This window comes from Leucopleurus acutus, assembly GCF_964270905.1.
Source record: "Leucopleurus acutus genome assembly, chromosome: 14".
Taxonomy (NCBI): Eukaryota; Metazoa; Chordata; class Mammalia; order Artiodactyla; family Delphinidae; genus Leucopleurus; species Leucopleurus acutus.
Window position 1 is genome coordinate 25,131,442 of NC_139156.1, and position 23,556 is coordinate 25,154,997.

Sequence of the window (23,556 nt, forward strand, 5' to 3'; positions counted from 1 at the left end):
TCCCAGATTTCGGAGGTGAGGCCCTGCCTGGTTTATCCGTATTGGCTCAAAGCAAGCCGTTAAATCACTGTTCATCTATCTGTCCATTCATTCATTCATTTCACCAACAGTTACAGAGTGCCTGCCCCCAGTGGGCACTGTGGTCTGGTCAACAGATGCTACAAGAGTCGAGAAGAAACCCACACTCCAGTCTTTATTAAGCAGCAACTATGTGTCAGATGTGGGGTGGGTAGGATGAGGCAGGGCCCCTCCTCGGGGTCAGTGGCCGTCTATAGGCCACAGACAGGACGTGAGTCAGGACGCAAGCAGCCGTGTCAGGAGGACATGGGTTCCATCCCAGCTGTGTGACCTTAGGAAAATTGCCTCATGAGCCTTAGTCTGCCTGTGTGTGAAATGGGGCTAGAACAAGGGCCTACACCTGGGTTGTTCTGAGGCTCAGATATGGTCTGCATTAGGTAGTGAGCACTCATGAAAGCTTGCTATTAACTGTCAGCATCATCTGGGCTCTCAGGCTTTGGAAGCTCTCTAACCAGCTGGAGAACTCCTGTCTTCTGTTTGTATCTTGAGTTTTCCTTTCCCACAAACTGGAAAGGGAGCCCCTGTGTCCCACAAGGGCAGGGGCTGGCCCTTTTTGTGCTGGGTGCACTCACTACCAGCCCCCCCCCCCCGGGGACACAGCGGGAGGTAGTCTCTGTCAGCGCCGTGCCCAGCTAGCAGGGGTAGGCACAGAAGCTGGCCCAATCTGAGTGCAGAGCCAGGCCCGCCCTGCTGCCTAGCTGTTGGTTGCATTTTGGCCTGAAATACAATCTTGGCTTCGGATGGGCTGCCTGGGGCAGTGCCTGTGCACATCCATGTGGCAGGCCTCAGCTGGGACAGGGTCCCTCCTGGGTCTCCAAAGGACTGAGCTGGGGCTGCAGGGGCTGCACCTCATGGGAGAAAATTGCCAGGTGCAGTGGGTTTCTTTCCCTTTCATCGACCCCACCCTAGGTTGGATGAAGCCTCCCGCACAGAAAGACCCAAAGATCCAAGCAGCGTTTCTCACCCTGGCTGTGTATGAGAACCACGGGAGAGGAGGGGGTGTCTAAAAAATACCTGAGACCAATTCAGTCTGCATCTCTGGGCGTGGGGCTCAGGCATCAGTTACTTTAGAAGCTCCCCATGTCTTGTGGGACCAAGTTGAGGATCATCGTGCTAGGAGAATGGGATGTCTGGAAACAAATCAGAGACGGTTCTGTAATGGAAAGAGAGATGGGCTTGAACCTAAAACACTGAGTGAATTTGGTTCTCTCCATGGCAACTGTGTGAACCGGGGCAAGCCTCTTGTCTTCTCCGGGTCTCTGAGGTGTCTTTTGTGAAGTGGGAAGGTAACAAGGTTGTTGTGGGGACAAAATGGGACAGTGTATGAGCCTGGCGTAGAACATTTCTATAGCCAGGCTGGTGGTGTGAAGCCCCCAGCCTTTCAGGAGACTGGTAGATGTATAGGGTGATAGACACAGAGTCTAAGAAGTATGCTAGGAATTCCTCTATGCCGGGGAGATGGAGAGGGGGGTCTGGGAAGGCTTCCTGTAGGAGGTGACCAGTGGGTCTGTGGTTCATGGATCCTTTCAGCTCCTAGCCGGCCATGTGTTATCTTAGGTGCTGTGTCCCCACTGCACTCTAGTGATGGTAATAGTGAGGCGCAGAGAGCTTTCAGCAGCACATTCAATGCCGCACAGCCAGTAAGCCGAGATGGGCACCCAGTCTGTCTACCTTCCAGCCTGGCGTTTGCTTAATAAATGTTGCACTGATCCAGTGGCTAAAGAGGACAGAGAAGCTGCTCGCTCCCTGCCCTCTTCCTGCTTAGCCCCACCTTTTGACCCCTCAAGCTCCTGAAACTGCCAGGAGAGGGCAGCTGGTGGCTTCCGGGAGCCTGACCACAAGCCCCAGCAGAGCTTAAAGACAGAGGGAGGCTGAGCCGGTCTCCATGTGGCCGGAGGGCGGCAGCCAGGCCGGACGATGCCCCGTCGGGAAGCGGGCCTGGGGGCACGGGCCTGAGGCTGGTCCCCGGGAGACCAGGCCCGTGGGCTCAGTGGCCGCACCTTGGTAAGCCCGAGGGGCAGGAGTGGAGCCGAACTTGAGGAAAAGTTGGCGGGGGGCGAGCTGGGCTCTCCGGCGCTGGCGCTGGGACTTTCTTCTTGGGTTTCAAGTAAACAGTCTCGGCCCTCCTCCCCCTCCCCTGCCTCCACCCCCGGCTCCTCATTCGATGGGTCTCATGTGTTTCTATTTAAGGGCTGCGAGTAAACCCCAGTGATTGGCGGCCTCAAACCCTCTTGACTTCTCGCCTGGGCCCAGCCTGCCGTGGAGCCGTCCTCTCCCGCTCTCTCCCTCTCCCGCCCAAGGGGAGGACTGCTGACTCTCTTTCTCTGGGTTTACAGGGGTTGGGGAGAGGCCCGAGCCCTCCTCCTCGCCTGGCCTTTCCTCTCGCCTCTGCTCCGGCCTCAGCCCCCATGGGCCACCCGCCCGCCCACCCGCCTGCGGCCCTCCCCTCGCACCCCTGCGGCCGAGGGGTCCGGAGAGACCACGTCCGCCCCAGGCCTCTCCTCCGACTCCCTCTCCCTCGTGCCGGGCTGTGATTAATTCATCGCGGCCGCAGGCTTTTTCCTCTGAGTCCCCTCGGCCTCTGTCTCGTCTCTGTCTCTCCCTCCGCGCCCCCCACCGCTGGCCCCCGGCTCCCCATGTCCCCCGGTCCCCGCGGCACAGCGGGCCGGTGTGGGGCCCTGCTATATGGCCTGTCCTTGGGGCCCGGCGAGCTGCGAGCCCTGGCTGCGGGCGGCCCCTCCGAGCGGCGCTGGCGACCGAGCAGCCTCCCCCGAGGCCGATGGACAGGGGGCGCCCCGGCCGCGGGGCCATGGCTGGCCGCTGGCTCACCGCATGCTTTCTGCCCTCGCCAGGTGCCGACACCCACGCCGAGCCCATGATCCTGGAACAGTACGTGGTGGTGTCCAACTATAAGAAGCAGGAGAACTCGGAGCTGAGCCTCCAGGCCGGGGAGGTGGTGGATGTCATCGAGAAGAACGAGAGCGGTGAGTGCCCAGCTGTCTGGCCGGCCACTCGGGCGAGGAGCCCGGCTGGTTTTTGTTCCCCTCCTCCTCCCCCACCTCTGCAGCTATACGTTATTTCCATCTGGCGGGGAGAGGGCCGAGGAGGCTGAAGTTTCCCCTGTTGGTTTGGGCTGCAGGCCAGCAGTTTGCCTGATGGTGGAAGAATGTCTCCACCACTCGGGGTAATTAACTGGCTTGTGTTAATGCAAGGCCAGGGTGGCAGCATGGGCACGACTGTCCCGCCCATGTTCAGGGTCCCTGTGCCCTCTGAGGCCCGGGGGAGGTTGCTCCCAGCTCAGGGGCATCCTACAGCAGCTTCCCCCTTGGGGCCATGTTCCAAATTGGGGACAAGGCCGGGGTGGGAGGACCCGGCTGGTTGGTGGGGAAGGCAGGCCATGACGTCACTGTAGGGGTCCCGGGTCCTCAGGCGGGTTGTCTGAGGAAAGGTCAGGCCTGTGGAGGTTGGCTAGTGTCTGGGCGGTGAGCTGACTGCCCCCTGCTGAGCTGAAGGCCGCCAGGCCCTGGGAAGAGGGCCCAGACAGGGGGATGAAATCAGGTCCTGGGGCCAGGGAGGGTCCTGCAGCAGCCACCCTGTCATTGGGAACTGAGGCTTTGTCTTGGCTGTCCAGGGGCCTGCCAGTTCCAAGGTTCTCACCGCGTAGGCCTCAGTGCCCTTGGCAGCAGGGGTCTCTCGGGTGGAGAGAGGAGGGCCTGAGTCCGTCGGTCTGAGGTGTAGGCGTGTGTGACCCCTGCAGAGCCAGGGATGAACTCTGGCCCAGGATATCCATCATCAGTTTGCTCATGACCTGCTGGCGCTTGAATTGGTTCCTGGGGTGTTCTGTTTTGGTTTCGGTTTGCTGTGGGGGAAGGCCCCCGTGCATGCGGGCGCGTTGGAGCCTCTCTGAGCTGTGTTTGGAGGACACTCCCAGAGGGGAGGGGCCTGTTCTTCTTTTCCTGTTCCACTCTATTCCCCTCCAGTATTTTAAGCTCTGACAGGAAGACAGATCAAAGGCTGTCTGTGCCCATTCTATAGATAGAATAACTGAGGCACAGAAAAATTAAGGGGAAGTGAGTCACCTGAAGTCAAAAACAGAACAGAACAGTTCTTGGGCCCCTGATTCCTATGCCTGTGGACAGCAAGTAGCGGTAGAGATACTGAGGAAATCCCAGTGGGCCTCCTGGGGGAGGTGAGATTAGTTTCCTGTTGCAGGAGTCTCAAGAGCTGTGCTCTCTGAGAACAGGGCCGTGATGCCAACAAAGACCTGACTTATGGCCCTCTTGGGTCTGGAGTCTTCAAAGCTTGTTCCCCTCAGAGGTGGCAGGCTCTGCCCTTGTGCCTGGTTGGCGGTGGCTGTCACGAGCATAAAGGCCTGGGCCCCTCACCCCAGGTGCCCACACTGGTCTCCTTCCTGCACCGCTTGGCTTTCAGCCTTTGTCACAGTACCAGCCCCACCTCCCCGCCCCCACCCGAGCTGCATTGTCAGAGGGGCCTGGCCCTAGGAACCCTAAGCACCTCAGGACCCAGAGGATTGGGTCTCTGATGGCGGGATTGGAGACACCCCCTGAGGAGAGAGAGATGCTTGTTTTGAGGCTTGCTCCAGAGGAAGGCGTGTCGGCTTTTCCATATGAGGTCAGGGCTGCTCAAAAGTAGACGTCTGGCTTAGGGACCCTCTGCCTTGTGTCACCAGCACAGCTGCATAGCCCTAAAGCAGCAGGAGGAGTGAGCCCCCATGTCTCTGGGTACCAGCCACGGGCCAGGATGGCTGAAGAGGAGACCCCACACAAAAGGCAGTCAGCCTGTTATCAGACTCCCTGCTTCCCTTTGCCTCCCACCCCACATCCAGGACCCTGCCTAGGAGTGGGGGAGGGAGAGCCTTGACGAAGTGGGGCTTTTGTGGCAGGCCTGCAAAGTAGTAGGCACCTCCTTCTCCTGAGGAGTCCCCGATGGCTGTTTGAGGGGGCTCAGGCAGCCTGAATCCCCAGAGAAGCCCAGCCTGGTACACTGATCCTCTGAGGGAGCTGCCGTCTCTAGAAGCAGGATTCTGCCCACTACCATGTACCGGCTGGGTGACTTCAAGCCCCTTGCTCCCTCTGGGCCTCAACTCTCCCTTCTGTAAAATGGAGACAGTCTTGTGGCTGCTTGGAAACAGGGCCTGGAGTAGATGACCTCCCCATGCCCCCTCCCAGATCTGGGCTCCGAGGCTGGGAGACTCCTTAGGGCCCTGGGTGTTGGGTAGACAGAACCCTGAATGTGGCCTTCCCAATTCTCTGGGCTTTGTGTCTCTCCCCTTGATGGAAACAGCTGCTCAGCAGCAGATATGTACACGGGGACCTTGGAGTGCTGTGTCCATGGTGCAAACCCACACCGTCTGTTGCTGTCAGAAACAAGGAGGCCTCCTAGAGTGTACAACCAGCGTAACCAGAGAAACTAAGTGGGTGGAGGGGAGCAAGGAAGAGGGCCAACTGCAGATCCTTGGGAGGGTGGTTTCCCAGTTCAAGGAAGCTGGATGGCTGACGGCAGGGGGAGGGGAGGTGTGTTGGGCATCCTGCAAGCTGGCTTTGGAAGGAGTGGTGAGGGAGGCTTTTGAACTCTGGAACAAAGACCCAATTGTGATGCCTTTGACCTTAGGACTTGGTGGGCGTGTTGAGGCATTTCCACTTAAATTGTTGGGGCAGTAGCCCCAGTTAGCACCACCCTGCCCTCTGGGGCCTTGCCTTGCCTGCTGGGAGCCAGGACTCTGCCTGTGTCCCCTTCTCGCTTGGCTGAAAGCCCCTCGCGTAGAATGTTCAAAGAGGGACCCAGCCATCTCTGGTTCTGCTTGCGCATCAGAGCCCTCTGGCAGGGACCACAGCCCCTGAGGGATTTGGAAGTGTGCTTGTGCCAATGCTCTGTAATCTCATTGGTCTAAAGAGAGATGTGTCTGATGAAAGGCAATTCAGCATCAGTAAACAGTAAACACCAGGTCGAGGCCATGCACTTCACATGCATCATCTTACTGGCATCATGGAATGACCCCTTGTGGTAGAAAGCACTCATCATTTTGTGGCTGAAGTAACAGGCTAAGAGGTTAAGTCATTTCCCTAAAGTCCCAACAGCTGAGATCTCTCCCTTATACGGAGGAAGTGTGGGGAGGGGTGAGAATGGGCTGATCCTGGGAGGGATCATCACTGAGCTGGTGATGCTGTGGGTCAGGGACAGACATGGGCTACCTGAGGGTGGTGTATACCCAACACCAAGGACAAGCCTATTCTAGGGAATGTAAATGGATAGAAGTCAAAGACACCCACAGTGTTGGGACCTGAGTGGCTTCAGGGAAAGCATTTTTGATCAAACGGTGGGCCTGGGGCCCAGCCAGAAAAGGACTCTTTTCCTTCATTGATCAAGGACAAATCTAGCAGAAAGATTAGCAACTTCGTTAGCTTTGCCAACCATTTTTGTCTTGTCCTTGAAAACCCCTCCACCCTGACATAAGCAACAATGCCTGAGATACCACCTTTGTAGGACATTCTTACACCTCAAAGACCACATTGGCTTTACCTTCCAGGAGGCAAAATCTGGTCTAACTTCTGGCAGAATGGTGATGGCAGGGTCCCAGTTGCTCTGATTTCTGTGTTAAGCAAAGCTGCTTCCAACTTTCCAGGATGGTTTCCTTCTCTCAGGGTTAGGAGCCAGGGGAGGATGTGGGGATGTGAGTCAGCAGATGCTCATTCTTTTGCTGCTCCAGCTTTCCTTCTCTGGGTCTGTGCGTCTTTCCTGGCACTAGTGTGATCACCCTGGGAGATCTTATACTTCCTTGGAGGCACATAGCTATTCGACTAAGGTAAAAGCATTGTGTTGGCAAGAAGTTTTGAGCTCCTGGTCCATCCGGGTGAGAAATTGTACCGGTGAGAAAACTAAGCCTTGGGGAGTCTGAGAATCTTCAGTCCCCTCCAAAGTCAGTGCTTTAGTCCCAGTTGAGTTGTGAGCAGAGGACAGATGGCCCACTTAGACTTGCTCAAGAATCTACTGAAAGGATTCGGGAAAATCTCACCAGAATCCCAAGGGTGGGAAGTACATCCCAGCTGCACAAGGACTGGGAACCAGAAAGCTGGCATGAGACAAAGCAGCTACTCTTCTTGGGTACCTTGTGGATTTAAAGTCCAGCTGTCATCTTCTCCTAACTGCAGACCAACCTTCCTTGTCTTGCTGTTCACTTGTAACAGTGGCCTGTTCACCTGCTGTTGGTTTATTGAGATAACTGCCACCAGCTGACAATGGTCTCTGGTTCTCCGAGTTCAAAATTTGAAGTTTGAATCTGATTAGTTTCTGGCCAGCCAATGGATGGGCAGACCTTAGATCAGGTGTCCAACCCTGGGCCAATCAGCTGTGTCCGGGGGAAGGGTCATGGGGTATAAACATGGCTACCTTGCCAACCTATTCAGCAGTGGCTGCTGGAGCACAGGTTTTAACGAGAGGAGGTAACGGGGGGCGGTAAACAACCCCAGAACATGTGGGCTGCATCTACTTTACTTATTTAGCAGCTGTGCGTAGTAAAGAGAACAAAGAATCAGGAGTCTATTAGGTTTAAGATCTAATGCTACCTTGTGTGATATAAGCAGGAATCCATTTCCTCATGAGTCTAAGAGAACAATGATGCTTCCTACATGGGCTTTGTTTTTTCCTTCAATGAAATGTAACTATTCATTATTTGAGGAATATCTTTATCAAGAAGACAGACTAATGAGCTTTCCCCTCAGGCTTGTGTGTCATAATGATTATTTTGTGTTGTCAAAGATGATGCATTCTTCAGCCATGTATTTTGTGAGTTGGAATCTTCTTAACACTGAAGATGTATCTATCCTGTTACTTAGGTATTTCTTCATGAACGTTGTTGTAACTGGTTCTACACGGACTTTTTGTAAGTGAGAAATACACTGCATATACTCATCGTTTATTCATTCTTTCATTTATTTCTCAAGTCTTGAATACCTCTTTTGTCCCAGGCTCTATGCCGATTGGGTGCATACCCATACGATTCCTGCCTTTATGGAGTTTAAACTCTAATTAATGTGAGCATGCTGGGTACTTAGTGGGTGGACTGTATTGTGAGACTGGGATAGCTCTGCAGATTTTCTGCTGTCTTAAATGGACTTCTCCTATATATCTTCTATGTCTTTTACTTAGATTCTGTGCTTACTAAGGAACCTGCTGATTGGTCATTCAGATTGCCAATCTGCTCTTGAAAAGACATGTCCCAATAAAGTGAGGATAGGCTCTTTCTAGAAGGGCAGGTTTGTTGCAGTCTGCATTACAGATAAGTGACCTAACTCTCTTAACTCTGTAACAGCTTTTTAAGTGTTTGGTTCCAGTGAGCCAGCCCCATTTAGATGTGGTGACTGGTCCCCACGAGGTCCTGTCCCAACTGACAGAAAGCCTTGATCTGACACCCTTCTCTCTCTAAGTACAGCACATGTATGGTCCTGCTGTGTCAGGCTAATCAGCAACTCCAAAGTCCGTTCTGGTCCAAGACTGTCTCTGGTGTGCGGTTGTTGCCCACTTCATGAAGCTGCCTGGAAGGGAAGGGGCCATCAAGTATAAATCTACAGAAGTGAGCGTCCAAATCCAGCCTTGGGCCCCTCAGCCCAGCTTTAGTCACCTGGGCTGGAGATGGTTTTGAGAGTGAGATTGCCCGACAGCCTAGCAATTAAAAATATGGGTTCAACGTAGGTAAGCCTGGTTTTCATATTGATTTGGCACTTACTAGTGGTGACCCTGGGAAGTTACTTGAATCCTCTAAGCATCAGTTTCCTTACCTGCAAAAAGGAGATAACTGTACCCACAGCTGTAGGGTTAGTATCAATATATGCTGCTTCAAGAGGAATTCAATGCTCAGTTTGTGATAGTTGCTAGTAAGACCGCTGGACTGGGGCAGCTCTACCACAAACTGACTTTGGAACTCACCTCTGGTTAGATGCCCTCTTGTGTCCTCAGTTTCCCCATTTCATGGTGTCTGAATATTCTCTCAGCCCTGATGGTTTAGTGAGGTGGGTAGGGCATGGAGGGAGCTCACTACAGGGTAGTGACAGCAGGAGACCATGCTGGGGACCAGAGTCGCCCCCCTGGAGCCTTTGCTTGGCAGCTCTCCTTGGCCCAGCCCGTGACAGGGAGAAGAGTTGGAGTCCGATTCCCCTTGGTGACCCAGGAGTAGACCTCATGGGATCAGGAGCTCCATGCAAGGCCGGGAAGAGGAGAGGCCCACCTGTGATACCCTCATGCTGGCTGTCACTCAGTGGCTCTGTTGCATGGCACAAAACTGAAGTGCTGGGGGCAGGGGGACTAGCATAGTCGGGAAAGGCTGCCTGGAGGAGTTGGTGACATTGAGCTCGGCCTTGGAGAGAGGGGGATTAGATAGGAGAGAGGGGAAGGAATTCCAGTTCCATGTGAGTGGCGTGCCAGGTGGAAGGCCGGGCCCACTGAGGCCCTAAGACAGGAAGGCAGGTGTGTGGTTGGTTGCCTCAGGAGGTGTGTCCTGGTGAAGAAAGCGGAAGTTGGGCAGCAGTGGATGGAGAGGAAGAATGGGGCCATGGAAAATAGGTGAGCAGGAGAGGGATCTGAGAATAGTAGTATTTGAAGCAAGTGATCCTGACTGTGGGGAGGAAGATGTCAGGGGAAGATGTGTCCGGGACTGGCAATAGCTCTTCCCTTGAGCTAGATCTGCACGGACAGTTGTCAGGAAGACATGCAAGGGCTTGTCAGCACTGAGTGCTGCCAGCCACCTGCCTGGAGCCAGCTGCCAGGCGGCCGGGTGGGGCAGCGGGTCCCCAGGCGCTCCCTCTGTCTCACCTCCACCTGTTCAGGTGGGGCGAGTGGAGTGGCCAGTCACACTGACCTCACATTGGCTGTATGGACCTATAGTGTCCCACAGCCTTTCCTTGAATAGACATTTCTGCACAAAAGGTGTGGTTCCATGGTGACCTTGGAAATCCATGCAGCTGAAGTACCACAGTGACACCAGCTCATCCCAGCCTCAGCCCTGGAGCGATACGTGGCTGCCTCCCCTTTTTTGGGGGAGGGGGGGCAAGCAAGATTGCACTGAGTCCTTTCACAAGCATCTCAAATGCTGCTTTTCTGGGTTTGAACACCAGGGGACCAGTTGAACCACACACTGCTCAGAGCCCAGCAAGGCCAGTCTTCAGGTGATCAGTCATCACTAAGTCCATGTTACTTGACTAAGTGCCAGGCTGGTGCCCAGAGGTGACAGAAGCCAACAAAGTCCTACACTTATGGGCTCACATGTGGTAGAGAAACAGCCATATGTAAACAAGGAAGGTAAGTCTAGATTTTGAAAAGTGCAATGCAGGAGATAAACGGGCACATGACAGAGATTAAGCAGAGGAAGGAGGTGATAGAGCGTGGCCGGGGAAAGTCCTCTCTGAAGAGGCGCCAGTGGAGCTGAGAATGCTTGGAGCTTGGTGAATAGAGGAAGAACCAGGCGCTAGTTACTCTGGGGGAGAGGTGGTACGGACAGAGAAGTAGGAGAGGCCACGTGGTACCAGGCCAGGGCGTGCTGTTCTAGGGGTAATGACCACCGCACACCACGTGGGAGTCTTATAGTGTAGCGAACTGGTGACTCCACTCCCCTCCCCAGACATATCCTGGACCAGGTACCCCGGGAATGGGCAACACCGGAGACCCTCCACCTGCCGCCAACACACACACACACACACACACACACACACACACACACACACACACACACACACACACACACACACACACACACGCTTTGTCCCCAGGAGAAGTGACAGACCTGCTGAAGTGCAGGGAAAGTATCTGTCCGCACATTTCCTGCACTCTTACATAACAGATTTCACCCTGGGACTGTAGCACTTTCTGGGTTTTTGTCAGGACCAAGGAGAATTGGGGTTGAAAAATTGCTACCCCTTGTCCTTTCCCCAGATCATCCCGCAGCTGTGTGATATTACGCCCCTCAGCAGTTGGGTTTTCAGTAATTGCTCTGCTGGATATGGGGTTTGCCCCGGGTGACAGTCCTCATCTCTATCAGCATCTTTTCAGATTCCATAACCTCATCCTCTGGGTTCCCGGGGGCTGACCTGGACTCCCTGGCCTCATTGTGGGGGAACAGCCAGGGTGACTCAGTCGTGAAGCCTGGTGTTCACTGGGGTCTCTATCCTGGGAGCTGTTGAATCCCAAGAAGTGGAGGGAAGCTTCTGGCTCATGTAACGCCGAACTTCATTTCTATCTATGTTTGGAATATGCTGTATGGAATTATTGCGGGGGGAGGGGACGGGTTGTTATTTCATTTACTTGTCTCAGCCCCAGCTCTACATTCCCTTCTAAGTCAGGGACCTCTCAGCCTCATGCTAAAATGCATCTGCCTGTGTAAGCTTTCATTGGACTGGATTGTGGGGAAGTGGCCCAGGCACCATGGGAGGTGATGGAAAGCCAGACTCAGAAGGAGTTAGCCAGCGACTGGCCACAAAGTGAGTGAACCATGAGTGGGTTTCTGAGCCTGGTGTGCTGTGATAGCAGAGCCCTCTCTCCTGTTGTATCTGGCCCATTGGCATTGCCACTGGCCACCCTTGGATCACTGTGTCCCAGAACCTTGTGTTTTAAGGGATGTTCTAAGCCCAGTGGCCTGAAGCCTGCGTGTCTGTTCTCTGGACACTCGTGCTCGGGGGATTATTGGGGAGATCGAAGTCACCGGGGGAGTAAGTGGCTGCTTATGCCAGCTAGTAGGGGATTTGGGACATTTTTCAAGGTGACCTGTTTCTGAATCAGAATAGCTTGTTTTACAAGATATAAAACCATGTGGTTTATACAACATCTTGGTAAGAGAAACGGCAGATCTTGGCATTCTCTCTTTTCCAGGCAGAAATTGAAACCCAGAGTGGTTAAGTGACCTGCCCAGAGGTTGCACAGTTGGGAGGTGGGGCATGGGCTTCCACACTATTTATCCAGTGCTGTTTGTACAGTGTTTGGAAATCTGTAATGCAATCAGTGTTTGCATTTCTCTTCCTTGTGGATTTTACTTCTTTGAAAAGCCAAACCCCAGAGCGCTCTGCTGTGTGAATTCTCCAGGCCACAGAGAGCAGGAGAGCAGAGGTCAGTCCCGCTGAAGCCCCAGCTGGGGTAGGAGCAAGGCCAAGGGGTAGGGCAGACGGAATATGAAAGGGAAGGGGAGTTCGCTAGCTCCGTTTCCTGCAGAAGAGTTGTGACTGTTCCAGTGTATGGCTCAGCCAGGTCCACGGGGCAGGGCTGGACTGGATGGGTGGATGGGTCAAGGGCACTTGGGATCTCACCAGAGATCCGCTCACCAGGACTGAGGGTGTGAGAGCAGAGCCTGGGCTGTGCCTGGGTCCTGCCGGTCAGGACGCCTTCCCCTTTGTCCAAATAAATAAGGCCTGTCCTGGCCCCGCCCCAAACCCCACAGGACCCAATGAAGAGATCCATTGAAGTAATCGCCCCTATCTTCCCATTGCTGGAGGTGACGATATTCTAGGGCTCTCTCTTACCTGCAGGGTAAAGGCCCAGATGCAGCGAGTCCATCACATTCACAGTGCACCTACCATGCACAAGGCAGAGAGCGCAGTGCTGCTGGGGCCAGATGGTATTACTGAGGGGGCGGGAGGGCGGGACTAGAAGGCACAGTCGGCTCCCGGTGCCTTGGGCTTTCATGAATACTGTCAAGTTCAGAGATGGGGCGGTGGCTGGGTTGGGTGGTCAGGGAAGTCTTCTGGAGAAAGTAGGCCTTGAACAAGGATCTGAAGTGCTCCAAGCTAAGTGAATGACATGTGCAAAGGTGTGGCATGGCACAGATGAGGGGGATCCAGCCAGGTGCCGGGGCTGCCCGAGAGGAGACGTTCCCTTAGCGATAAACAGGCCGGAGGGGTGCCTTGAGCGCCTCAAACGTCAGGGGCAGGAGACAAGCTGCAGGAGACATTTCGGACCATCTGCCCGAACCGCCCTTTGATAGAGGAAGAATGGAGGCCTGAAGTCACTTGCCCAGTGTCCCACAGAGTTTGTGGCAGGGCTGCCACGTGGCTGGGGACCATTGGTGCAGAGGTGCCGTCTCCGAGGCATGCTGGTATCTCCTTTGAGGCCGCGCTGCCCGCCCAGGGCTGGGTGCACCCCATCTCTCCTGACTGACTGAGGCCCAGCCTGTCCCCCAGGTGAAGGGAGGAGGTGAACTGGCTCTTCAGCTCCCCACCTTGGGCCGCTCAGCTGCTGCTACAGCTGGAGCCTGGACGCAGAGAGCAGAGGCAGCCCCAAGAGAGAGCCGCTCCCTGTGTGTCCTCCCCAGCCCCCTGCGCTCAAACAGGCTTATTTTTCAGACAAGGTGCCTTCCCCCACAGCGAGGTCATTTTCAGACACCCCAACTTGAATGCAGACTCCCCCTTTCAGCAACGCCACTTCTCGGGGCGTAAGTGGGGCTTTCCCACTGGCTAGCTGTCCCCCCACCAGTCCAAAGCACTGCCTTCCCCGCCTCTTACATTCCTCCCTCCCCCCGAGGCAGGCGGTGGGGTCACTGTGGAGGTTGGCCAGGCCTCCAGGCCTGGTGTTTCTGGACGCTCTGTCTTTTCGCGTTTGTTTTCTGTACTTCTCACGGGTGCCCTCACAGAGCCCCAGCCTCCTCTCCGCTCAGTGTGCTCTCCGTCTTTAGACTGAGGCAGAATTCTGAGCCGCTGCCATCAGCATGCACCCGCAGCAAGGCCCGGGATCTCGGCCCCGCCCCAGTGCCTGCAGTGTCGGCTGTAGGCTTCTTCGCAGCCTGGCCAAGCGACCGCCTTGTGCCCTGGGGGGCTTTCTGCCAGTTCCAGCCACCTACTTCTTGCTTAGGGCATTGGGTCAATGGATTGCCACTTGGCACCGTGCTCGGGGTGTCATCTGAATGGGCAGAGTGGCCGTGTGCCCTCGCGGGAGGAATGACAAGCTTTGCATGAGAGGATCTCGGTCAATCTAGGTTCCAAGCTCAGCCACCCACTAACCAGTGGTGGCTCGATCTCAGACAGGTCTCTTTACCTCCTGAGCATCAGCTTCCCTCACCTGTAGAAGGGAGGTGTGATTAGGAGTGAAGACAGTGGCCACGGCTGCTTTCCAGATACCAGGCTCTGCCATTCCCCTGGCCATCATGCTTTTATCAAGCCAGGCAAGAAGCAGACCTTTCATCTCCATAGTTCCAGAACCCCTAAGATCCCCTCTAACCCCTGGGGCTCCAAGAAAAAGCCAGTTTCAGCTTAGAGGGAGCGGACAAGGGGAATCTGACCATGCTGACGACTTTCAGCCAGCTCTCCGAGCAGCCAAATGGGTCACTGGCTACAAACATCCCTAGGTTTGTAATGATCACAGGGCCTGTGGGCTCCTGGACACCTTTGGAATGGGCTTTGTGAGGCCAGATGCTCCGCAGATTAAATTTCCAGGGAGAGAACAGCTGAGAAATAGTCTTGAGCTTTGCTAAGCCCCTTCTGTGCTATGACAGCAAAAGGGGTGTGTGTGTGTGTGTGTGTGTGTGTGTGTGTGTGTGTGTGTGTGTGTGTGTGTGTGTGTGTGTGCGTGCGCGTGCGCACACGCTCCACTAATAGAAGGGAGGGCATAGGCAAAAGAGGGCGATTGTCCAATCCTGAGCCTCCCTCTCTCCTTCCATTTGCATCAGCCAATGGGACAGCTGGTGCTGCTGTGTTTTCCAGGATGGTGCTGGTAACAGAAGGAATATGATTAGTGTTGTGGAATTTTATGGTAGGGGTTGGGGGTGGCTTTTGTTTCCCTCCTTTTAAAATAAAGTGATGTTTTGAAGAGTTGCCCTGGAGAACTGCTGAAAGCAGATAGGCTGACAGATGTTTTTTGGCCATGTCAGACGAGGACAAGATTATTCAAGTGAGCGAGGGGTGTCTCTCCCCGTCAGCCGTGCTGTGGGGTTCCAGGGCTGTTCTGCCAGAAAGCGAGCAAGGGGCCGTAATCACAAACAGGCCAGGATCAGTTACAACCAGAAGTATTACTTTGGACTCTTGGCTTTGATGGGGAAGAATGCAGTTTTCCTTGCCCCTCCTCCCCCGTCCTTCTCAAGTTAAACAAGGTCTGTGAAAGCAATCACTCTGGGACTTAAAGAAAGGCCAAAATTCAAGCCAGCGCAGGGTCCCGAAAGGCCCAGCATAGGAGAGTTCCACCAACATCCACTCATTTGGGGGCAGGGGTTTGCCCGGCCCGTTTGCTGTTCCTCCTTGAAGTGAACTGGAGAAGCCCATTTTCCCTGAGTCTTTTTTGCCTACCTGGGGCATCCTCACCTCCGTCTTGCCCGCCAACCAAGCGTCTTGACCCTTCTGCATATTTAAGCTGGCATTTTCTGCACGTCTGCCACGTACTTAGCACAGCGGGGTGGGGATATAATGAAAATGGCTTAGCATATTGGAGCAGACCCCGACCAGCCCGTGAAGATAACAAAATAATGGGACTCTCACCCCTCCTAGCCCCAACCCAGCCCTGGGAGGCCTGCTTCTTATCCCCTTCCCCTTGCCTCGACCAGCACCCCCTCAGCAAGCATCAGATCAACTCCTTCACACTTGGGTGTATATAAGACTGCTCCTGGAGTATTGACACTGTGAGGGGCATGCTTCCCCCTGGCCTTGGTAATGGGAGCAAAACCAGAGGTGGTGAATGCCTGGACCTCCTCGCCAACAGAGCCAGATTGTAACTGACTGTTCTTTGGAGGACAGAGAAGAAGCTGACCTCTGCACAGGGGGATGGAGCACCCAGGGCTCCTGCCGCAGTGCCCCCCTGATGAGCACTCCACCCCATTCTTCTGCTTCCACGCCAGCCCTGTGTCCCAGTCCTCACTGCACAGCTGACACAAACTCCCCTCCTTGGACCTAAAAGGCCTCCTTCGAAAGCCTCCGCTTTTGCCAGAGCGTCTTGTTGGCGCTGATGTGACAGCTGGGAGGAGTATTCTAGCCTGCCCTCCATACCCTGATCTCTTAGCCCCCTTGGGGCTGTCCCCCCACCTCAGGGGCCTAGATGGTGTCAGAGCCAGGTTTGGTAGGAACTCTGATCCAGAGACCAGGCCAGAGAGAGGGGATGGAGACATCCACATCCTAGGCTAAGGGGCAGGCCAGAGAGAGGGGATGGAGACATCCACATCCTAGGCTAAGGGGCAGGCCAGAGAGAGGGGATGGAGACATCCACATCCTAGGCTAAGGGGCAGGCCAGAGAGAGGGGATGGAGACATCCACATCCTAGGCTAAGGGGCAGGCCAGAGAGAGGGGATGGAGACATCCACATCCTAGGCTAAGGGGCAGGCCAGAGAGAGGGTTTGGAGACATCCACATCCTAGGCTAAGGGGCAGGCCAGAGAGAGGGTTTGGAGACATCCACATCCTAGGCTGAGGGACAGGACAGAGAGGGGGGATGGAGACATCCACATCCTAGGCTAAGGGACAGGACAGAGAGGGGGGATGGAGACATCCACATCCTAGGCTAAGGGACAGGACAGAGAGGGGGGATGGAGACATCCACATCCTAGGCTGAGGGGCAGGCCAGAGAGAGGGTTTGGAGACATCCACATCCTAGGCTAAGGGGCAGGCCAGCACTGGGGAACAGGAGCTGATGGCAATACTGCTCACTTCCTGGGAAGTGAAGTTAGAGCCTGCCATCGCTGAGGGCTGGGCCTCAGCTGCGGTGTGTTGGGCCTGTCACTGCAAAGGCATATTTAAAGGGGGGAGCTCTTCAAGGCCCACCTCGATCCCCAGACATCTGTTATCTTATTCCACCCAGGCCTCCCCACCTTAGAACCACTTCTAGAACAGAGTCTCTCCTCCAAGGGCCCTGAGGTGGTGGGATGACCCCATGGAGGCCAGGAGATGGGGTTCTGGAGGGCAGGCTAGGTCAATGACTTCCCAGCTTCCTACCCTCTCTCTCTGCCATCAGGTACCAGGACCTTCCTGCTGACCCTGGTGTGGTGTTGATCACAGGCTAGCTCTCATTCAGAGGGGAGAAAACCAAACCATGCGATTAAGTGAGTGTGTAGTCAGGGGCTAGAAGTGAGGCACTCATTCATTCCCCAACTTTTATCTCCTGCTATGCGCCAGACATCAAGGCACAGGGAGCAAGGACGGCTTGATCCCCGTGTCATGGAGCCTTCAGTCTCATGGGGAATGAGGGGACTGCGATTGCTGGTGTGCCAGAAGGTGGGATGATGACTCTGCAGACCCTTCCCCTTTGAGTGTTGGGGGCAGGGTCACCACAGATTAACAGGGCAGAAGTGGAAGGAGCTCCTTGATAGGTGTCCATGGGTGTCAGTCACTCCTGCCTGACCAATCACTGTAACTGTGGTGAGACTAGAATGAGACACCTGGCCACAGGCAGTCTCTGGGGCAGCTGGACCAGGGGTGTGACCTTTTCTCCTTGGATTGGGGTAGGAGCTGTATTAGACCACATCTTAGGAACTAAGAAGACTAGATGTTGCCCAGAGGCAGGAGAAGCTCAGGGAGAGAACCTTCCTAAATCATCCAGCTGGGCTCCAGGATGGTCATCCCAGGCCCAGGGTATTCCGGCCTCAACTTAACCCATTTGCTGCTTTCCGGATACCACTGATAGCAGAAACCCTGGGAAAGGCAAGAAAGGGATTGTTGAAGCCCCTCCTATATATCACACGGTAGCCAGACACCTCTGTGCTGTAATCACCGCCCCTGCCCCGTAAAGCACAGGTAGCATGACTTCCATTTTATGGGAAGTTGGGAAGTTGAGGCCCAGAGAGTTAAGGTAGTTTGCCAGCTTCTTCCCCGCACACTCTGCTGCCTCTTGGTGAATCCTCTGTGGTTCCCTAGGGCAGAAGCACCACGGTGGGAGAAGCTGTTTCTTCTGTGTAGCTTTTTCCCCACCCACCCTCTGGGGCTTGGAGGCAGCAGGGCTCTGGGGCTGCTCTTTCCGGAGGTCCCTCCATGAGTTGCACCCACCATGGAGGAGGGCTTCGTGTTTCCTGTATGAGACACCATGGCTCCAAGAGTCCCAGTGGAGGTCTGCAGCTGGCCCATGAGGCTGCTTTGAGTGGGGTTGGGGAGGGGCCGCTAGCACATAGAATCCCTCAGCATTCTTCCAGAAGCCTCACCCAGGGCATGGGCTTGTCCCTGGCGCTTGGCCTGTGGGACCTCCCTGAGCTTTGCTTTTCCATTCCTGTGAGGGGAGAGGCCCAAATGAAAATGGCCCAGTCAGGTGGGTGAGCAGACTGAGAGCTCACGGGTGGCAGTATTAGCTTACTGGGTGATGTTGGGCAAGTTTGGCAACAAACAACAGAAATCTGCCGGTCTCAGGTTCCTGTGGGCAAATCCCTCCAGGTGAGCTGAGGGTGCTGCGAATCAGAGGTACCTCCCCAATTTAGGGGACCGGAGGAGGGAACACTACCCAGGGGCTGAAGAGCTCTGCTGGTCTCCAGCCAGGCAGAAGGCCCCAGGGCCAGAGGAATGGGAGCTGTAGAGCAGATGCCCAGCGCTGACCCCAGGGGCTGGACTCAGAGATAACTGGGGCCAAGGGAAGCAGGAGGGACTGTGGTGTGGATGGAGAAGCCAGGCGAGGTGGAGGAAGCCTTGTGCCCATCTGTCATTGCATTTCGTGTTCAACAACTGCTCACTGAGTCTTCTTTGTCAAACACTGAGCCAGGCAGGAGCTCAACAGGATGCCAAGATGAGCAAGACTTGGCCTTTGTCCTCAAAGAGCCCTTGGTCTAGCTGGGGTGACAGCCAACCCAAACCTAAGGTCAGGGTGTCGGGGGAACATAAGGGCACGAGAGCAGAAGGGCAGCTCATGGGGAGACACAGGAACTTCGCAAACGTAATGGTTTTGAAAGATGAGGCCCCGGCACAGTGATGGATCAGAAAGACCAACATATTTGGGGCTTCTGAGCTCTGCTGGGTGTGCACAAAAAAGCAAGATAGAGGGCGTGTTTGTTTGTTTGTTTTTTAAAGAAAACACTAGTACAGGTGCTACTCAGACTGTTTAATTGCATGCCTGTTGCTTTATAATGCCTGAGGTTTGGGAAACACAGTTACAGGACCCCAGGGGGGACACTCCCGGGTACCATTCTTCTCCCACAGTCTCCTAGGGTGACACCAGTGGCTCCCAAATTCCAACTGGGAAAGAAGCCTGGAAAAGCATCAGCATTCACAGTGGCTCCTCCCCACACCACGTGGAAGAATCCACGTTGTCAGAGAGCTGTTGACGTCAGGCGGTGCAGGTTTTTGCAAGACCTCTATTTAAAATTCCCCAGAAATTAAAGAAGGAGGGTCTGGAGGGAGGGATGCCCTAGACAAATTGCGGAGTGGGTTTGTCTTGTTTATGGACATGGTCTTTAAAGTTGAAATTGCCCCTGTTTTATTTTTGCGCCAATTGAAGAGGGGCTGAACTCAGCTAGAAGGGAGGGGACTGTTGTCAGTCTAAGGCTTTTAGTTGAAACCACCTCAATTCTGGGACCAAGAAGCCTCCATTTTTAGCAAAGAGAGAAAAGGGGAAAAGTATACAGACTCACCCATGTGTACTTCTTAGGCACTGGAGTAAACTCGTTAAAAGCATAAGGATAACCCCTTATATTTCAAATGGCTGGTAACAGCTACGGAGGGTTCCCTCAGCTCTTTTCTCCAGACTGGATATACTCATATAAGACACCAGAAACGTTGCAAGGTGGCCCCCATTCTTTTCTTTTTGATTTCTCAGCACAACCCTGGTAAGTATATGCTACTTAATATCCTCATCTCACTAGCGAGGATGCTTCATCCTCTTTTGTCAGCCATTTTGAACGACCAAGTAGTGTTCTAGCTAAAAACGTCACCCATGCAACACCGCGGTACACAGGGTGCTTTGAGACGGTACAGAGAGGCAGTATTTAATATTTCTGCAACACGCGGTGAAAAAGAACTTTGTCCTGTCCTGTTTCAGTTCTCTTCCAAGCCTGATTTATCTCCGCCTGATGGTCGACTCTCCCTGACTGCTCTCTCATAAATCTGCCTCTGTAACAAAAAGGAAGCAGGCTACAGACGTAGCCTCTTCGGTCACAGCACAGCTCGAATTTACTCTGTTGCTTTGTTCTCTGTAATTTTATGGTAGGGGCTGGTGGTCCTAATTGTTTATTCATGATGGCAATCTGAAGTTTCCTAAACAAATTATTTTCTTGAAGTTAAAAAACAAAGGGAGCTTGCTTTAAACATAGATTTACTATGTGAACAACAGTATATGTAGTTCAAGGATATGGCAAAAGTCATCCATGGTGTGGAAATGTCTGAGGTTTCAGAAATGCTGATCCAAAGTCACTCTCCCGGCAGAGCCCTCGGGTGAGATCTTGGGCCAGAAAACTCTGTCAGCCAGGGTGCCCCTGCCTCGCCCTGCTCTGTGGGCTTGGAGAGGGTGAGGGACAGGCTACCTAGAGACGGGGGCAGAAATCACCTGTTAGCCCCTTCTTGGGGGAGCATGGCAAGAGGGGGAAAGGCCATGCCCATGACTCTCCTGAGAACTGGGTCTGCTTTGTGGACGCTGACAGAATGGAGGAGAAGCAGATGAGGGGCTGGCTTCCCTGCTCACTGGTCAGATAGAAATTCAGGGAACTTAACAGAAAGAGCAGGCGGCGTTGGTCCCTTTCTGCGAAGGTGGCAACAGCTGGAGTCGTTTTTAAGCCGAGCGCGTGGCTGCTGTACCGGGAGCCAGACGCGGGTGCTCGTCCTGGCACCGCTCCTTTATAGCCAGCACCTGGGTGAGTCACCCAGTCCGGGTGCTTCCTAACACAGCCTAAGATTTCGTGGGCTTATAGTCTACCCCCCAAACTCCAGGAACTTTCTCATCCTTGCTGCCAAGTAGGGTGACCCATGCGACCCAAATGCCTGACACACTCCCAGTTGGCACCTAGGATTTTGGCATAATTATGAATAACGCCCCTGTAGACTCCAAAAAGTTTAGACGGTGAAGTATAACACCAATGTCCTGAGCCATGTCCTTTTGTCTCTCTGTTTACACCTTTTCTCTTGACGGATTTGACCTGTCATTACCATCTGTTCAGATCTTTCTTTTTCTGTTTTTTGGCTTCTGATCTTGGCACAGCCTTTACTAAATGAGATGGTGCGGCCAACACAGCTTCCGGCCTTGTACTGTGTCTGATTAAAACATCCAACGGCACAGGTTCCCAGTGGGTGCAACCAGCGAGTTGTCACACCCTCTTTGGATGTGACCTCTGTGGTCGGCCATCAGCTGCGAATCTATTGCTGCAGCCCTGCAGCCCCCAGCAGGATCATGAGAGCCCCAAGGTCCAGGTGGCTCAGCTGGGACACATCCCAGACTCGCCGGGCCAGCAGTTCATGTCTTACAGAATCCCACATGGTCTGGCCCCCTTCCTTCCTGTTGTCTCTACTCAGAGCTGCCTTGGTCATGCTCAGAACCGCATTCCAGGCTCTCCAGCCACCCCACAGGGAACCCAGGTTTCCCTTCACCAGGACCCATATTGAGGTCACCTCTACTCTGGAATCTACCTTCTGCTTTGAAAGTTGGGGCTGTGGCCCATTCTGCATCCTCTGGCCTCGCTCCCGCCTCCGCGTCTTTCAGGGTTGCTCGCGGTGGCCTGGCAGGCTCTCGGTCAAGTGCTCTCTGGCCTTTTCTCATACCCGCTAATGCGAGCTCACGGAGGGCAGCTGTCCGTGCCGCGTCCATCTCCGCCTTGCGGCCATTTGCCCGCCACCCTCCCGGTCAGCGCCCTCCAGCGTGAGCCCCTGACTCCGGAGGGGAAATGCCGAGCTTCGGACAGGTGCCCCGCAGGTCCCCTTCCCCATAGAGCCACGCAGTCTACGCCCGCACTCAGTCTCTTCCAGCTTCCCTCTTTCTTACTCTCCCTCTTGCCTGGAACATCAGGGGAAACACCCTTTTGTTGCCCTGAACATTTTTTCAGGAATCCACATGTGAGACTTTAACCTTCCTGTCGTGATTCTGAGAAGTCCACACCTCCCTTCTCTGTTTTTCTCGCTGCCGCCCCTCCCTCCATCTGAATGCCTCACTCACCCTGCAGAGCCACATCTCGCCCACCGTTTGCATCCTTTACAATCATGGCAGAAAATACCTTTTTGCAATCCTACCCTCCTGAGCCACCTTCTGTTCACGGTAGGTGGAGGACAGTGACATTGAACGTGATTGCCCCTCTCACCGTCATCTGGAAGAATCCCCACCGTGGAGCATGGTGAACATTATGGTTAGGGCTGCATGTACTCCCATCACCTGCCCATCCTGCTCCTTCCACCAGATTGCCGTCTCCCCTCCCTCCTTCCCTCCAGATTTAATCTGAGGTTCAGTTCAGGTCTCCTCTCTTCTAAGAGTTCTTCCCTGACTACTCAGTTTCATCTCTGATGTCTGTAGTTTCCTCAAATGTTGCATCAACAATCACTGTGTCTATGGCATGAGGCTGCCTGGGTTGCCCTGTCCCTGCCCCCAACCTGTGCCAAGCACAGAACCAGATCTTCAGTAGAGACCTTCTAAGGTCAAGGCCAAGTAACAGAGACACCAAGAGGCTTTCTCTCCTAGAAACTCCAGACACCTAAGACCACCTGCCTCCCTGCCCAGCCCTGACACCAGTCATTGAGAGGCACTGAGGTCTTGGTTCCTTCTTTAAAATTCGCTGTGGTTTGCACTTAAACTTTAGTGATAGCTCTTTGGTGCGCCTTGCCAGGAACCAGGCACTATTCCGAGCCCTTTTCATAGATTTACTCATCCACCAATACAATGAGTTGTAGACATACTGTAGGTCCATTCTACAGTTGAAGAAATTGAGACGATTGCTCAAAATCATGCGGCTCTAGTAAGCAGCAGAGCTGGGATTTAAACCCAGGCAACCTCACCCTAGAGCCCTTGCTTAAAGACATGATTCTCCTCTCCCCATCGTTTGCGCATGTCCCCCCTCTCTGCCTTCTGCTGGGTGCCTTGCTCATGACCTTGGCCTGCCCAGACCCAGCGCTGGACTCCTGGGCTCGTCCAGTGCGGTGGGCAGGCTGGAGCAGGGTTGGGGGAGGAGTGGCAGCGGCCCAGTTCTTGCTGTCTTCTTGCCACAGATCTACAGAGCCTTCCAAACTGTGACGTAACAGCCTGTGCTAATGGTCTTGGAATTCAGGCCTCAGGCGCCATGGGAAGGTTCTGGGGCCCTGGTGGCCTGAGAGCCCCATCTGGGGGAAGGGGAGGCTGTGGGCAGCAGAGGGGAGGGTAGGGGCCAGAGGTGGGACCAGAGGAATGGGTCAGGCAGGAAGGCAGGGGCTGTGGAGGTACTTTGGGAGGGACTAGGGGAGCCTCTCTGAGGAGGCGGGTGACTAGGAGGGACTGTCACCCGCTCCTGTTTGCTTTGGACTGTAGAGGCCACGTGCTGTGAGCTGGAGTGTGTCTTGGCAAGAGGCCGCAGTGACAGAGCCTTCTGGCCAGGGGAGGCCTGGCCCAGGGTGGCCTCCTTTCATTGTTCTTAAAGGCACAGCATGCCGTG

General features: G+C 54.4%; 1 protein-coding gene across 5 annotated transcripts in view; it reads left to right on the forward strand.

Moving 5' to 3' along the window:
* The window catches only part of SH3PXD2A (SH3 and PX domains 2A), a gene marked incomplete at both ends in the record, with an annotated part of 233,145 nt that overhangs the window by 179,196 nt on the left and 30,393 nt on the right, over positions 1 to 23,556 (forward strand). For all 5 annotated transcript variants that reach the window (XM_082855014.1, XM_082855016.1, XM_082855015.1 and 2 more), the window contains one exon: positions 2,931 to 3,062. In XM_082855014.1, the coding sequence (XP_082711140.1) occupies positions 2,931 to 3,062 (132 nt within the window). The remainder of the gene's footprint in view (positions 1 to 2,930; positions 3,063 to 23,556) is intronic.